The sequence below is a fragment of the Dermacentor albipictus genome, chromosome 2 (assembly GCF_038994185.2).
Source record: "Dermacentor albipictus isolate Rhodes 1998 colony chromosome 2, USDA_Dalb.pri_finalv2, whole genome shotgun sequence".
NCBI classification, from domain to species: Eukaryota; Metazoa; Arthropoda; class Arachnida; order Ixodida; family Ixodidae; genus Dermacentor; species Dermacentor albipictus.
The window spans coordinates 56,636,310-56,653,374 of NC_091822.1; the positions used below are offsets into that span (position 1 = coordinate 56,636,310).

Genomic DNA, 17,065 nt, shown 5'->3' on the forward strand with positions numbered 1-17,065 from the left:
CATTCAATTCGAAGGATTTTTCTGCACCGTTGCTTGACATGTTTTCTTTTTTTTTGCAGATTCATTACTGACTGTATCAGCTATTGTTCATTCTGCATATACATATTAGTGGGGTCACATCTTTTGTTTCCAAGTTAGTCCACCCCTTGAAACTCGTTTTGTTTAAATTAGTGCTTCGACTCGGATGACGTCAGGTTGGGTTGGTTTTTTTGTAATTAAGGCAGACTATGACTAAATGGAAAATATCGTTGATCCCTCTATCATAAGAACCGGTAGAGCACAAAAGTGAAACCTGTCCCCATATAAGTTGTTCCACGTTTGTTGTACGTGAATAATTAAGTTGCAAGTGGCCATCAGTGGCAACCTACCAATGCACAGGGAGCCTCTACCATCGACACAGAAGCGAAAGTTGTCGAACGACTTGCAACCGGGAAACATCACCCGGAGACACTGCATTGCACACGCCGAAGCTCTGCGCAAATCCGGCGTAAGCGACATACGGTCGCAAACCGTACAAGCGGAACCGAAGGGGTCATTAGTGAATCGCTTCGTGAACTCACGTGATGCTGCAGCGAAAGGCACACGATTTGCTGGTTTGCTTAGTGCGTGGCGTGCTGCTGCCGAATCGCTTCGGCGAAGGTGCGAGCACTTTGGTCCGGCTCTGTAGTGCCTTGGGCAGCCAGTTGAGCTGCGACGTGCTCAGCTTCAGGATTGTGAATGGCAGAGTTAACAGCGTGCGCCGCAAACGCGCGAATGCGTTGTGCATCACGCTGGCGTGTGTCTCGCCGGACCAAAGCGAGATTCACCTGTCACACGTCGCTGCCTTTTTTGGCACTTAGCGCAAGAGTTTTCCTAGTTGGTGCCATCGTCAGCGAAGAAATAGGCAGCGTGTAAATGCTGCTGGTGCATCTTAAAGCTGCACTCCGTGGGCGACGAGGCCTCACAGGCTCATTCGAAGCGAAAGACAAACCATGTGCTGAAACTGCGTCGTCACCTGAGCAGAAAGCCTACGCGGCCTACACCAAGCTGCACCCTGTTGGAGCCTCCGCTACGTCGTGACTACCAAAAGGTGCTCACTATTGGCGCTCGTTATTGTCGTGCACAACAACAACGACAGTAATTTTACTCAAATAATCAAAACTGGTATGCGACAACGTCTGGATCCTTAGCCATAGGCTAGTTACGGATCCATGCAGTTATACAAAGAAAAGTAAACGGTTCAGACACGAGCACAATCATTTGTTTTGGATCAAACAAGCAAAAAAAAGGAAAGGAAATGCAATCCCTGTCAAGAGAGCATATTTTACGCTTTTGCACTGACGTCACATCCGGTATAGGAAGTTCATCGTGGACTCCGACGTAAAACACTTTAGTGTTAAAAATAGCAGGTCGTCGCAGGTGAATAACAGCGACCGAATTGTGACATGAATAACAGCGGTCGAGCAGACGAGTGCCTGATTCAGGAATCACCAGCCGCTTGTGCGCAGGCGCGAGTACAAGCTGGTGCTAGAGAGTAAATCCGAGGGCTTTTGCTCCTTGAATGTCTAGGTAGTACCGAGACCTTTCTTTGCTCGTTTTATATGCGTTTGTCCCTAGGCATGCCGGCATTGCGGTTTGAGGTCGAGTGTATGTGTGTGTGTGTGTGTTTGTGTGTGCGTGTGTGCGTGATCGTGTGTGTGTGTGTGCGCGCGTGATTGATTTGATTATCCGCAAGTTTTATTCGTGCTCCTTGTATGTCGCTAGTGAGCTTGTAGATTTCTTTCTCGCTACGGTAATCATGTGATAGTCGTGAAGGCATCACTGAACCTGTGAAATTTACGACTAATTGGATAGCGTTACGCTGCGTCTGAAGTCACGTCGGACGTACGCGAATCTCTGAAGTTAAAAGTGCGTCTGACGTCAATTCCCACCTTAAGCTCGATGAGCATGCTAAACCCATTCTGCAGGGAAGAATTTGTAACGTGTGTCTTGACTTTGGAATCTTGCTGGTTTAAACAGAACCTCTTCCCTGTATTACAGACATTTCCCACGGCGCGTTCCACGGACCTATGTACGCAAGAGACAAGAATCTGTAAGCAAATATTTCTAGACCAATAACCTTTGAGAACGCTGTTAGTCACCGGCAGTTTATTACAAATGGCCAGTTACTTATGCATTCACCGATACTGAGCTGTGTTAGCATGCTGTGAGATCTACTTTGTGAACAATTCTTGCATTGGACAAGGCATATAGTCCCTCTCTTATACTTACCAGCCTGAGAAACCAACATGTGGTATTTTTTTTTCACGAGGCGAACTATGGTACTGTGGAAGTATTTCATGATGTTATTTTCAAGCGGAACTTACTTGAACGCCTCGATTGTGTGTCCCCTGCCTTACCGTGACTCATCGATGTTGGCGAATAAAATTCTCACATATATTTGGAAAACTCCATTTCGTCGTGGTCCTAATGGTAAAACATTTGTAGCTGAGCAGCTGACCCCAAAGTGCACTTTATTACCGCTAAGGTGCGTTACATTGCAACGTTGTACCGAATAACTTGCAATTTGCCAACCAGCATTATTATCTTTCGTCCAATTGGTGTCATATTTCATGACAATGATTTCGACAATAATGCTGGCGACAACCTTCGAACATTTTGGTTTTCTGACCCTGAGGCTTACATGTAAACCCTTTCAGTGTCCTCGTGTGTGGTAAAGTTGGTTGAGCAAGGCTGACGAATAGCGCAGACCAACTAAATGGCTTTCGAAGATGTATACATTTACTTTTTCCTATGTACCCGAAATTCAGCAGTTGGAATTAAGTGCCGTTCGTTTTGACGGGGATTGTCTTATTTCGCGTGAGTGGTTTGCGGGCGTACTTCTGGCGGCAATTATGTCTCACCGCAAGTATCAACTAGGCAAACAACGAGTTCTTCGTAAGAATTACAGACAGATTCATTGTTATCTAAATGACTTTAATTTGCATTGCTACAGTCAATACCTCTTTTCCTTACATCTTCCTGTGCATTTTTAAATGTTTTTTTGTTAATGTTTTCTTCACATTCATGCCACTCCCATTAAACCTTCAACATCGGGTCGTGCATTGAGTCTCAGTTTGTTTTCTTTTTTTTTTCTTTTTCAGGCTCCTAGACTTGGTGAAGAGCGGCTACAGAATCGGCAGAAACCTCCTAAAAGCCATTGATGAAAGAGGTGAGCGAGTCTTGCGCTAATCAGCTAACGGAAAGTGTGTCGCTGTAGTTCCTACAACATCTGCGCAGACAGGTTCACCTGCATTTTTCTTCTACTGGGAGTTATTAAACCGCTGGAGCAAACTAACGCATCGATTTTCATTTCGCTATTTAAATTTAAGATAATGCCCTCTCACCGAGAGTCACTGAATTCACATTATTCAGTCCCTACCTCCAGCCAACCATTCCGTCACTGAGTTGTGGATATAGAATAAACGGCACAACATGTCACTGAACAGGTACGCGTTCTTGTGCCGTTTGAGACCGGAAGTAAAAACAGTGTCCATTTAGCCGTTTGTAGAGGGTACTTCAAGATTTCAAGCTCTTATGCTCAGGTTTTGCGCAACTTATAGGGCTCTATAGCCACCGTGTGCAACATAAACGCTACTCAAGCGCCATTTTAACTATGCGTAAGGAAAAACAACGAGGAGCAACTATAAGACGCTTTGAGCGAATAGCCACTGAGCCGCGTTATAAATGGTGTCGAGCAAGCTCCGGCCACCTAAGGCAGAGCAGTGAACCCACCGCTCCATATGATAGCTTGCAGTCGGAACACAGAAAACTACGTATACGCGCTGTGACACCAAAGCCAGCACACAGCGCCGGTTACGACTTGGATTTTCACTTTCAGGCATGACCATATTCTGGAATTTAGGACATTGCCACCATGCGTCACTTGAACGTTTATCTCAGATTGTCGATAGTTATTGCATGCCGTGGATGTCTCTTGCGTGGAGTATGCTTTCTTCAGAAATTCATTTGACATTTTTGGGTAACAGCTCACCCCTATTCCTCTCTTTCGTGGCATTGTCGCTGTTCTCGACGCTTCGGTGTCAAGCTTGTATTCTGGTAATTTAAGGGGATTTTTTTCATTACTGGTATGAAATTTACTTTTCTTGGTGTAAAAAGATGCAACGGTAGTGTAGCTTTATTAGAATAGAACCGATTCTTTTTCATGTTTGCATTTTGGAGAAAACATATTCCGGTCAGCGTCTGACTTCCGATTCGGCGCCTCACAGATGTAATAATTTTCTTGGCCTCTGTGGGAGAAACCATGCTGATATAATCTCTAGCTTGCGGCGATGCGACCCAGAGGGGGTCGCGAATAAAGTTTCCTTCGCTTACGATCTTTTTCTTATAATTATGTTTACTGTGTTCCTTGTATCTCTTCACACAGGTGGCTATATTGACTCGGAGCACTCGCGCGAGGACTGGATGGGCTACTACACCCGGCAGAGGCTCATGGCGAACAAGCAGTGCGTCTTCAGACAGTACGCCAGCAAGCGGGTCGCTGAGAGCCGCCTCAAGGTCAGAGCAGATGCAGCACGGCAATGCAGCTATTTGATCGATTGTATCACTTTGGTTGCAGTGATGATAAGGATGATTTCGACGCTTTGTGGCGCGAGCGCCAACTATGACAAAATAACGCCTGGGTTACAGCGAAGCGCACGATGGAACGTAGGGCGAAAACAATGCAAAGATATTAAGTGCAGGCTAATCTTTCAGCTTATATATATATTATTTTCAGGCACTTGGGGTGATCTCCTTCCTCTTGGTTCTCGCCGGATCAATCGATGCGCACTGTCGCATTTTCGCTACTATGCAAAAGAAAAAAAAATCAAAATTTAAAGGAGAATTGATTTGGCGCACTTGAATCTTTCGTCACCATGCGTCTTCACAAAATAAAGCTACGCGGCTAAGCTCATTTAATATATTTAAAACGCGTCAGCGTCCTTGAAGTATCCCAAGCTTAAGTGCATACAGATATATATGTTAGCCTGCAGTGACGTATCTTGCAGAAGTGCACTGGAGCTTCAGAGACAGCTCGACTCAGTTCGCAAAAAAACTAAAAGGGCTCAAGACAATCAAGTTTTTATTGAAACGAAAAACACGGCTTGGTATGTCAGTGACTAGTCCATGGCAGGCCGCACTACTGATCTCGAAGTCGAGCGCCTATCCCAGCTGCGGCGGCGGGATCGGCCGAATTATAGTGCACCTGTATGTAAGGGCACGAGTGATCTTGCAATTCGCCTCCAAAGAAATGTGGCCAGCATTCAACTGATGCGCTCATTCACAGCAGTTCGAGGACTACTGGGATGGATGCCCATTGCGATAGGGACGGCACGTGAGATAGCTTGTTCACCATGCATAGGGTCAGAGGTAAAATAACCCGTATGGTCAAAATTATCTCAGATTTCCGTACTTTCCAGTTCCTGTCCTTTAGTTAGATCGTGGTTCTGGCAAATAATACCCAGAATATTATTTCGTCGAAAGGGCAAAAGCGTTCTTTTTTTTCTCTAAATGCTGCATCTAAAGTACCAATAGCTACCATCGCATATTGCAGATAACACGACATCGAACGTCAGTGGCCGTTTGTGCATTGCACATCACAACGATGACAGCACATATGGCACTGAAATACTAGGCTAACTAATGACAGAATGACCTACGCATGAAAAGACGTCGACTCACAAATATCCTGCCAGAAAAGCTTTCCGAATTCTCCGATTCTCGGCTTTCTCTGTTATTTTGTATCCGCTAGCAAGCTCGAAGCTACTCAGGTCCCTTAGTCCCCTCGCCCCCCACGCCCTTTTCGACTACGTCCCTTGGAGATTTGGCACCCCTACCCAGTCTAGCTTCGAGCTCGCTAGCGGATACAAAAGAAGAGAGAAAGCCGAGAGTCGATGTAATAAATAACACAGCTGAGACTTGAAGAATTCGGAAAACCTTTCTGGCAGGATTCTTGCACATTCTTGTCTTTTGTATTCTGTTAAATAGCCATAAACATAGGTGCTTTTGTTCTTCCCGTAGTTCTAGATGAATTGTAGGCCTTAACCGTTGTCAGTGCCTCTACTGTTCTGATATTCGCGTTACCCAGGCATCTACTGCATCCTTCTTGTAAATTGCAACGTGGTAATATATATATATATATATATATATATACATACATATATATATGTATATATGTATATATATATATAGGATGCAGTCATCGCACAGACCAATCATAGCGCGTGGTTTTCAGAGCGTGTCGTCGACCAGAAGGCTCGTAGCGCCACCGGTTGCCGCGGCATCTATGCTGCGCAACGTGCAGGTGCAATATATGAGGCTAGGTGCAGCAGGGACAGCTCGTTCTACTATCGTGCGTAAACAGGAAGCGCAAATATATTTTTGGGGTCATATTGCGATCGTGGACATATATATATATATATATTTAGGTTACAACCCTAAAGATTAGGAATTATAGCATGACTGAGAATCCGCCATTACTACTCGCGCCCTTGCTGCTGACGACATTGCGAAGGATAGAGCAAGCATTTTTTCACTGTTTTTACACGAGATATTAATTTCTCTGTGTTATGTTATGACATGTTCGCCGGAGCCTGGTCTGAAAATCGGAAACGTTTCCCTACTATGTTCAATAAATGTTCAATAAATAAATAAATAAATGTTTATTGAACACTTTGGCGCAAATCAAACTGAAATCCTGACAGAGCACATACACATTTTGCGAGATACAAGCTGATCTGGATACGCATAGACGCATTCATGAGCTCCCTGCACTTGTCAAAAATTTTTAAGGAAGTTGCTCTCTCCCGCTGATCTCTTCTTTTCGGTCGTGTGTGTGTTGGACAAGAAGAACTGAAAAGCGATTCCTTGTTTTCTGGTGCCGCGCCATGTTGTCTTCATTTTTTCACAGTGCTTCGTCGTACTGTTGGTTTCCTTTGCGCCAAAATGTATCAACTGAGCGTCCCTTTAAAGAAACTCTCTCAATGGCTGAGCAATATGGAAATGAAACAAAGTATCTTCCTAAGGAACTTTTCTCAAATGCTCAGCAACCTGTATATCAAGCAATGCATCTTGCACTTCAAGTATAACTTTAATTTGCTACCCAGCCACAGCGACTCCATTGTATTCTATGTGTAACGCATACACTTACATCTTTGCTGCAACTCAAGAAGTTGTGTGAGAAAGGCTTATTTCAGAGTCATAACATGACAACATCGACGTAGTTAGGCTGTACTCACAGAATCATTTCCTTTTCGCTGTTCACCCAAACCTTTGACCATTGGGCTGCAACATTGCCAGTAAAGGCACAATCAATCAACAAAGATTTTCAAAGCTCAGTCTGGAAGTGCTACTCTTGAAAATAGGTATTGACCAAGCCGAAGTACTCGACTGTTCAGCAGCCCATCCGAGTGAATGTATCTACGGGTAAAATCGATGGAGCGGGCGCATTGAGGCTGCGGCATAAAAACAGCGCTATGCAATTATGAAGGTTGGCGTCACCACATGCCTCTTATATTGGTGTGCTTTCCGGCCCCACAGGCCTCAGATAGACTTGCAAAAAGTTGCTCTTCCAAGCGATGTTGGGGCAGATGCATTCAAGCACTTGCTCCAACACTGCGGTACATTCTCCGCACTTTGGGGATGAAATTATTGCGCGGTTGCAGCGTGCACGGCTGCCGGCAGGAAGCGTGATAATTAACAAGGTGGCGCCATTCTTACATCTAACCACTGTCCTCATCATCCTTGCGCTCTTCCACCATCGCCCCCGCGTATATCGTTTAGTGCGGTCACGTGGCATTTTCGCCCGTGAGCGTTGGTGTTTGTTTGAAAAAAGTTCCAAAAGACGGTGTACGCCAACATAGGCATGGATAAGCGTATGCTGCATGGCATACAATTTCAAAGTTAGTATTGATAATGAATTTATTGCGAGACTATAAGGGAGTCATTTGATTTGCTCCGGCGTTTAGAGGTTTGTGACCTTCTAGTCGTTGAGATCGATTACTCCAATATGCGGAGACTACCGGCACGATAAATTAAAATACGTAATCGACTAATAACTAACATCCATATGATTACGTTTTAACCATTTACATTGCGGTACATATTCTAGCATATGAACTTTAGCCGGTGCATTCGCAAGGCGTATCCATTTAACACGAATTTTCAGGATGACACCAGTCTCGTAAATTTTGTTTCTATTGCGTCCACGAAACGCATCGACCCGTTTCACTTAACAAAGCGTCTAAAACTACTTCGGACGTATCTGCGAACAATGCAGGTTGTAGCCTTAAAGATACGGCAGTCTGGCGTATCCATAACGGCAACACTTTTCCGCAGCCGTATTCCGCGCAACTCCGCGCTAGCTTCAGAGTGCAGTGGTTAGAGTACGTGCAGAGCTGCTGACCATACACGCATGCCTTCCCGTCTTCAAATGGGCTAGATGGAATCCCGCGCAAACAACCGGGACAATGTACGAGCCGTGGCACACTTCGACGGCATGGTGCGGTTTTCTTTCTTCTTTTTTTTTGTTTTCGTTGCAACAGTTTCTTTAAGCGGCGAAACCCTTTTCGCTACTTAGATCTGGTAGAGGCAAGTTCCAGCAACAGCACTTCTTCGCTGCCGCTTGACATTCAGATTTATTGCACCACGGGGTCGTGTGTATAATTACGGTAGGTCCATTGCGCTGTTTCTACACGACGCTTACTCGTTGTTTTCACATGTGCTCTGTGAAGCATGTAAGAACGGTGAAATAAACTTAAAAAAAGAAAAGTAAACCCGTAACTCACGGTTCGGTACGTGCGGCTTTGTGGTAGCCATGAGGACGCACGACTTGCTGACATCTTGATTTGTCAGATGCGCCCAAGTAAACTAAAAATAAATCGGAAGCAAAAAAAAATTATAATCTGTGGATTGGTATCCAGCCCAGGTACCCAGCGGACCAATTGGATATTTTACGACGCTGAGAAAAAGGCTGAGTTGCGATCATTGCTGTCCAGGTTTCTGCGCCATAATTTTTGACGATTTTGGCATTAATAAAAACCAATCTTTGTATTCTTTATCCACGTTCTGCTGTAACCGTCGATCTATATTGTATTAAACATAACACCGAGTGCATCTTTCGTTAGAACAATGAGCTATGAGAAAAGAGAAAAGCTATGAAATGAGAAAAGCTATGGAAACAGATGCGGCATTTGTTGTAGTAGTGATGAACACGCTGATCTGTGCCATGGGCTGCACCGGCTGAGGCACGCTGGGTCGGTGCAGCTAGTGAGGGAAGCGTGTATTTAGGTGCTGTTTCGCTGCTACACACGTCAGCTTTTTCGCTCAATGAGCCATTTGATGCGCTCGCATATAAAAATGCTGCCTCTCCCGTAATCGAGAGCAGATGTACACATGAAATGGCTACCAGAAAAGCAGATTATCTGGCAATGATATATCCACAATCTTAAAATGAGTGTAGTGCATGTTCTCAAGGACATACCACAGGATAATCTGGACTACTCCGTATGGGCGCATTTTTTTAGACAGTAACAGGGAACAATTGCGTCGATATGGCCTCTTTTGCTACTAGTGGTGCAGCTGTCTTCAACCGCTTTTCATCTTCCGACAGTGCAGCGTGCTCAGCGTCTTTCGCTACTTTTTCTTCTTGTCGCGTCGAAGTGACCGGTTGCAAATGTGCGGTCTTCGGTATGTGGCCCCAGTTCGTGACAGTGTTGCCACCTCCGTGAACGACTGCATAATCCTGGCGTTGCTGGCACAGATCAGCAGTATTTTGCTCTGGCGTATAGCTCGCTAAGCGATTGGTTTCCGGAAAAGCCTTCCTTCCTCTCCTTTCACTGGGCTTCATTGCTCGACTTCAGAATTTGTGACGGCGACCTCATTGAAACGAAGGACGGCGCAGAAGCGCATGCGGCCACGACGCAATGCAGGCCTGAGAGCTTGCTGAGTCGAAATGAACCTCTTTTGAACTGAACCTCGTTGCAAGTCTCTTCTCGGCCAAACAACCATCCGCGGCGCACCGGACGCTGCAAGCTTTGTCACGCAGTGTGGCGCCATCTCTCGAGGCGGCGCAATACCTACGCCGCGGAACTCACGGACCGTAGGCGTTGAAAAGGGCGCAGGCAACCCTGTCTCAGCGTCAATAGATGACAATCAAGTGTATGGTGCCCTGTATCTGCATTTTGAACTTCGCCATTGGAAACGACAAAGTAAATTTCAGTTTACTAGAAGTTACAGCTTGAATGATATTGTGAACAAACATCAGGAAGTAATAGGAAGCAATGTTTTTCAAGCTTGTTTGGCCAGTAAGAAGCGCATGTAATGCAGTCCTGTACAAAGGGTTCGGGGCAAAAGACGGCAGTTTCTTAAGTTTTGACTGGTTGCGCGGGTGATCTTGTTTTTTTGTCGCAATGATGCCCGGATGTTCTAGTTTCGTTCTCCTTCTGTTCTCTTCTTGAGTGCCCGGATAACGGCTCTGGATTTTGGCTCGAGGTCTCTTGAAGGTCGCCAACAATGGGAGCTAAAAGCATTTCGTGCTTAAAAGCGATTGGCATAGCTATGCGGTCGCCTCCAACTTTGCGTGCATATTTTCCGCCTATTCCGCTTTCACTTTTCTTATGCCGCACTATTTGCCTCAGAGGTGTAAGCAGCTACCGCCATGTAGTTACAGTGTCCTGAGTATAGCATTTTCTTTCTTTAAATTTTATTCGACATTAACACCCACTTACTAATGCTGCATCGCAAACCCCACTTTATGATAAAATCTACCTTTTTGTTTGTCTAGATTCTATTCCTCGTCCACTACACAACACTGATCGATAATCATGATACCCTGGGCGCCGCGTCATTGGGATCTCAAGTGAAGTGCAAACGAAAGATTTAAAATGGGAAAGTAATTCAATTGTCCCAGCTCTCATAAATATTCTGCGCAAACGCCGCAAACTGTTTAAATAGTCATCAAGGAACCACAGTTCCTAATTTTCAATAGATCATGTTGCGATTTTCTTTTCACAACATCCTCAGTGTTTATGAATTTCTTGCAGCTGAACGCCAACGCAACTGTTGACGAAGACATGATTGACGTCGCTATGATAACGCCGCTTCTAAGGGTAAGTCTCATACAATGATCCTCTTTCTATAGGTTAGTCTACCTTAAAGCACAATAGAGATAGGTATAGCCCTCGCAAATCGTCGATTCTTGTGTGATATTAGTCCTACTTCATATAACGCTACACCACAAAAAAAATCTCATACGGATTTCTCCCTACAGATTGCATTAAGACTAAGACGAATTTTTCCGCAACTGCGAAACCTTTCCGAAAGGCCCGTATAAGTTATCTTTCTAGGTTCGAGCTAGTCTCGGGTGAGCAAAAATTCTACCGTTGTTGATGATTATGATTGCTCATGGTATCCCAATGTACTCGGGAGGGGGGAGGGGAAGTTATCTAGCCACTGCCAGCTCCGTGTGCGTTACTGTGTCGTAAGCATTCTGCCTATCTCAGCTATAGTTATTAAAGTGGTCTATGCCATTTACAATTCCGTCTCCATCTGTCCCTGTTTTTCTCGCGGATACTTTAACGATGTCCAGGCTTATCTCATTGCTGACCTATAACCGCTCCCATCAACCTTTCCGGCTGGTGTGATCTTTAAGTTGTCACCCCAGCCATTCTAGAAGGTGGACGTTCTGGGAAGTTCTGCCTCTCCCTTCAGTGAAATTTCCACGCCTAGTGGGTTTCCGGAGTACAGCTTTGCCATCATCAATCTTGGCATAACGCGGTGATGGCGTCCGCAGGCGTTCTGTGCCGTTGTGCCTTTCACACTGTATTCTCGTTCTCCATAGTGTTCACTAAGCAAGTGGAACCAATTTGCAAAGATGGTGGACTTGAAAAGTGGTATCTACGTGCGACAAATGATCGTGAGCATCGGATGTTCCTTCGGTCCAGTTTCTTGCCACTGTTCTTGTATATCTGTATTGCTAAACATCTTAATTTTGCTCACATAGGTTTAGCAAATAATAAGTGAAACGCATTCTTAAAAATGTTGCACTTTTGAAATTTATCTGTAATGAGAAATATGGTTTACCTGCATAATATAGATGTTGCCACCTTTCATCTTAACCACCTTTTTTCGTCGTTTAAGCAGTGGTTAGTGCATATTCGGGCGTTAAGTGTGTTTTCCGTACTCTTTTTCTTCGTTTTCGCTTACCGTGTCTTCTTCGCGCCGCGTGCAGTTCTACAGGAAGCTCATCTACGAAAAGGCCTACCCTTTCCCCGACTACAGGCTGCAGGGCCTGCACCACGTGTCCTCAGACCAGCTTTTCTTCTACTCGTTGGCAGAGGTAAGCGAGCAAGCAATCTTTTGATTGTCTTACATTTTACTGCGACTAACAAAATATACTATTGCGGGTTTAACGCCCGCGCTATTGGGAGAACGTCTTAAGTTAGCTGTGAAGGTCCGCTTGCACATCTTCCGAACCGTGTTATAAGAACGACAAACTGGTTAAATAAACTGGATAAACGCAAAACTGGCGTTCCTTGCCAACCAGAAAACGTATCTCGCAAAAACCTGTACGTAATAAGCAATGGACCACGAGGTTATTTCGAATTGTCAAACGGCGAACTTATTAAGTCCAGGAGTTGCCACTACACAATTATAATTTCATATAAACACATCTTTACGAATTTCAAAATATCATTTAATGTCTTTCTTGCTTCTCAATCTTCAGTCATTCTGCGAGAAAACGACGCGCGAGGCGGTAGACGAGCTCATCAACAATGGCACCTTCAGCCCCAACAAGTACCGGTAAGACGCTCTGGCTGTTCCTTTTTTCTTGTTAAGATTTGATTCCTTGGAAAAAAAATAACAGACACTTGTTAATTGCGGGCGAGCTATACAATAGTGCCTTAGCCAGGTCTCGAAATGACGCGAGTATATGAGCTTGTCACTTGAGGTGCAGTATAATACTGGGCGAACGAAGCAGGAAATAGTAACAAGAAAAAGAAATTTTAATGGATCCACAATTTATACTCCACCCCCCCCCCCCTACTTATTATTGTGAAAATTCAACGCGTTTGCATGAACCCGACAGAAGCGGGGGGAGTCGGCTTTTCGAGCTTTAATCGACCTATCGATTCGTGTAAGCGCAGTCGGGCCGCGTTCAGCGAGCGTCGAGTCGGGCTGAGTGAGCCCGGCTCCTTGTTGACACAGTCCCACCCATTCGCAGCACTCGTGTAAATGCGGATAGGTGGCAACAGCCATTGCTGAGGCATTCGCGAGAGAACTAAGCCGTTGGCGCTCTTATATTTGCCGGCAGAGGGAACGATATCAGGACCAAGCAAACACAAACACCGTGTAGTGCAATCTCGTCCTGGTAACGATAAGAGCCACGGACTAAAGTGTTTGAGACGGCTGCAGAACCTGAAGCCCTGTTCGAACACGTTGGTGTCTCGTCTCGACGCTGCGTGCAACCCTGATCTAGACGCATCAAAAGCGAGTTTATGCATATGCTGTCATGTCGGGTTTTGTCAGGCCTATTTGTGACTCAGTCCGCTCGCATCAGATTCAGGCTGACGTAGTCATATTGCGAACATAGAAAGTGTCAATGTGAAACGCGGCGTCTGCGCCGAGATAATTTAGTGGTTCTTTTCCTGACGACGACACTTTGTCAGGGTGGAGTTGCTGTATAGGCTTCCACAGCGAATTGAGTTGGGTAGGGGGTCTGCCATCTTGCACACAAATGAGTCAAGTGTCGAGGGAAAGCCACACGTCACGTTCGAAGGAGTCGCCGTAGACACGGTGCACTTTATATGGTACACCCGATGACCACCTATATATTACGAAATAAGCACTTCTCACGTATGGTAGTCCTTCTTGAAATATCACCTTGCACTGGCTGAGCAACTATCAGCCACTAGGCAAGTTGCCGTTTCTGTTTACCTTTATCCTGATGTCGTAGAATCATATTCTTTCAAAAATTTAAAATTACGGTTGATTGGCTGGCTGGCTGGCTGGCTGGCTGGCTGGCTGGCTGGCTGGCTGGCTGGGACGTCGTCTTACACAGGCTGCGCGCCGGACATTAGCGTAATTTATCATACCACAGGACATTGAGCAATCCTGAACCTTCACAAAATTAAACAAATTCCTGTGCCATCAGAATATCGCACTAAAAGAAGAATGTTGAGAGACGAACTTCGGAAGCCGTTGTGTATATATTAGTCGTCAAAGAAGGCGCCAAATGTAGGAGACGCGTTGTCCCTACCACTGCCAGCTTTATCTCAGCCCTAGTGGCCATTACCATGCATTTGTCTTCTTCAACCACGGGATCATATGTTTCTTGAACTGCATAACAACGCTAAGCGAATATAAGTGCGACTGGCCAATCAAAAAGAAGCACCCAACTCTGGTTGTTTCGGGAATAGATATAGTAACTCGACGTCAGACATCGGAGCAGCGTCCAGCCTGTAACATCACTATGATCGCCTAGTCATGGATGGCGGATAAGAATACAGGGTGTTTCACCTCGGACAAACATTAAATGTAAGCAAATGCCATGTAGCTCGACCAAATCAACGTAATGTTTGCCGTCGCTTGGAGATACTCTGATTATTGTATGCATTCCGCCTAATTAGATCATTAGTCTCAATGATTTAATTAGCTCCTCAATTATTTTTCGATTAGAAGTGCTCATGATAAAAGTGTTATGCAACATGAGAAACTCTCGGTGCGTCTTTCTCTTGTTCAATGCGTGCTACATAAATGTGTTTTTCCATGTGTGAATGAAGCCCGCGAATACACGCAAAGTCCCTCGAGCGGCCAGTCGCGCTGTAATTTTGCGTGTATTCGCGCAGTTCTTTCACGCTCAGAAAAACAACTTATATGCAGAACTTATTGAGCAATAGAAAGCTGTGTCGGGAGTTTCTGATGTTGCTCTACAATTTTTCTCATTGGCACGTTTGTACTAAATGTTATAATTGAGAAGCTGATGAATTAAGACTAAATATGTAATTAGGCGGAATGCAAAAATAATCCGAGTATCTACAAGCGACGGCAAACAATATAACATTGGTTCGGTCCAGCTACGTGGTATTTGGATATTTTTTAAGTCTGGCTCAAATAATGTTTAACACCCTGTATAGTCGAACCAGAAGAACCTGCACATTTCGCCGGCCTTTAAAAGCCGGTGCTTAGAGAATTTAAATTGATCGAGGTGGCACAGCAGTAAGACTGTGGCTGTGTTTCAAATGACACAAAACATGCACTACTGTACTTGTCGCACAGTCATAAGCGCAGCGTTTCTAAGCTATTCAAACGCGGTAATCAGCCCGCGTGGTCTTAGGAGTTTCAGGCCACCGGTGGGTGCTATGTATAGCGCGCTGATTCATTGTAATATACAATGAAAACAACAAGGTTTATGATACATTCTTCATGCATTTGCCCCCCCCCCCCCCGCCAGTGGTCACCCAGCGCTCACCGGTTACGCAAAAAAGCAGCGGCCACCATGCAAGCCGGTTATAATATTTGACCCGCTTTGCACTTAGGCAAAGATGGGCAGGACGTCCAGCGCATCGCAAGAAGTAGGCTGTGTGTCTAAGTCATGTCCGTCCGTGTTAAAAGTGCTGGTACTTTCTTTTTTTCTCAAACATGTAAGATTTAGGAGCGTCTATAAAAACGCTACACCAAAGCACCACAATTCCTAGTACATCATCATAATCCGATGCGCCGGCATTTGTGTGCAGCACATACGGGGTGGCATGCGAGTTCAGCATCCCCACTTATATGAATGCGATGCGGAATTGCCGCATTTACAAAAGAAAGCATTCGTTGATTGTTCCCTTACACTCCTTGAATTGAAGCGAATACCAGGCTTGTACTGGATGGTGAGATGAATTTGACTTGAAACTTTGAAGCGAATACTTGAACTCTCGAAATTCGGAGGCATCTAAAATAATTCACTTAGGTCCTTCCTTATGCAGACCATTCATCTCATCTATCCTTATGCAAATTGCATCTGTCAAGTCACTGGGTTTTTTAACATTCCTTGTTGAACTTTGCCACAAATCGCAGCGTCTATCATTGTAGTGCTTCTAGCACTAGCTCCTACAATAGGCTTTCCCATGCTCATAGCAAGATGAGGACATTTGATTGCCGTAATGGCAGCGATTGCGAAAACAGCGCAACAATGCCATGTTCCGTTGGACACATGGCATTCCGTTCAATTTAAATGTATTGGCATTTTTTTATTATACACACTGATGCAGTTGCAAACTATTTTCCTCCCAAAACACGAAAGTATTCTCTAATAGCGATCGTATCGTGACAGCGAGCCATGCTTGTTACATGCTGCTGTCTTCTTGATGCCTGTATTGCAGCATCAACAACCCGCTGCGCAACTCCCAGCATTTCACAAAGGCCTTCGCATGTCCGGAGTCGAGCCAGATGAATGCCGGCCGGGAGAGCTGCGACTTCTGGTCCACATTCCGCAAGGACTTCTGACCAAACCGGCGCCCCATGAAAGAACGCCGTTGTGCAGAATACAACTGTGCCTCACACTTTCAGCCAGATTTAACGCTTGTTCCCTCACGCAGTGTCTCATATCCCAATACAGATGCAAAGCTGGCAAGGCAGAAAAAAGAAATAAAGGCAGGAAGGGGAGTGAAAACGGACTCGTTACTCTGTCAGGGTACATCGCGCTTTCTGTTGCTCATACGTCTCACAGTTTTGTCTGGGAGCGTTTATTTATTTATTGAAGATACCTTACAGGCCCCTCGATAGAGCATTGAGTAAGGTGGGTAATAAAAGTGTAATGTAACTCATCAGTGTACAAACATACGGCTCAAATCTGCAATTTAACACAAAGAAATGGAGAGGAATCGATGATTTACAGGTAAGCCATCCAAACTTCACCTGAAGCAAACGATTATGGTCATTTTCGTTTGAAGTGGACACGTTTATATTCCAACTTAACGATGCTGGAATATCTGCTGCTAACAAGGCACATATATGTCGCTGACCGAAGATATTACTGAGCGCATGTGAGCTGGCTTATGCA

The 17,065-nt window shown here is 45.0% G+C and overlaps 1 protein-coding gene across 1 annotated transcript in view; it reads left to right on the forward strand.

The window, feature by feature from the left end:
• The window catches only part of LOC135901832 (neprilysin-1-like), a 67,821-nt gene extending 51,146 nt beyond the window's left edge, over positions 1 to 16,675 (forward strand). Inside the window, exons 16-22 of the mRNA XM_065431680.1 lie at positions 2,020 to 2,071; positions 3,123 to 3,190; positions 4,406 to 4,536; positions 11,061 to 11,126; positions 12,248 to 12,355; positions 12,743 to 12,819; positions 16,386 to 16,675. Of these exons, the coding sequence (XP_065287752.1) occupies positions 2,020 to 2,071; positions 3,123 to 3,190; positions 4,406 to 4,536; positions 11,061 to 11,126; positions 12,248 to 12,355; positions 12,743 to 12,819; positions 16,386 to 16,509 (626 nt within the window). The 3' untranslated portion in view covers positions 16,510 to 16,675. The remainder of the gene's footprint in view (positions 1 to 2,019; positions 2,072 to 3,122; positions 3,191 to 4,405; positions 4,537 to 11,060; positions 11,127 to 12,247; positions 12,356 to 12,742; positions 12,820 to 16,385) is intronic.
• Positions 16,676 to 17,065: the final 390 nt, after the last annotated feature.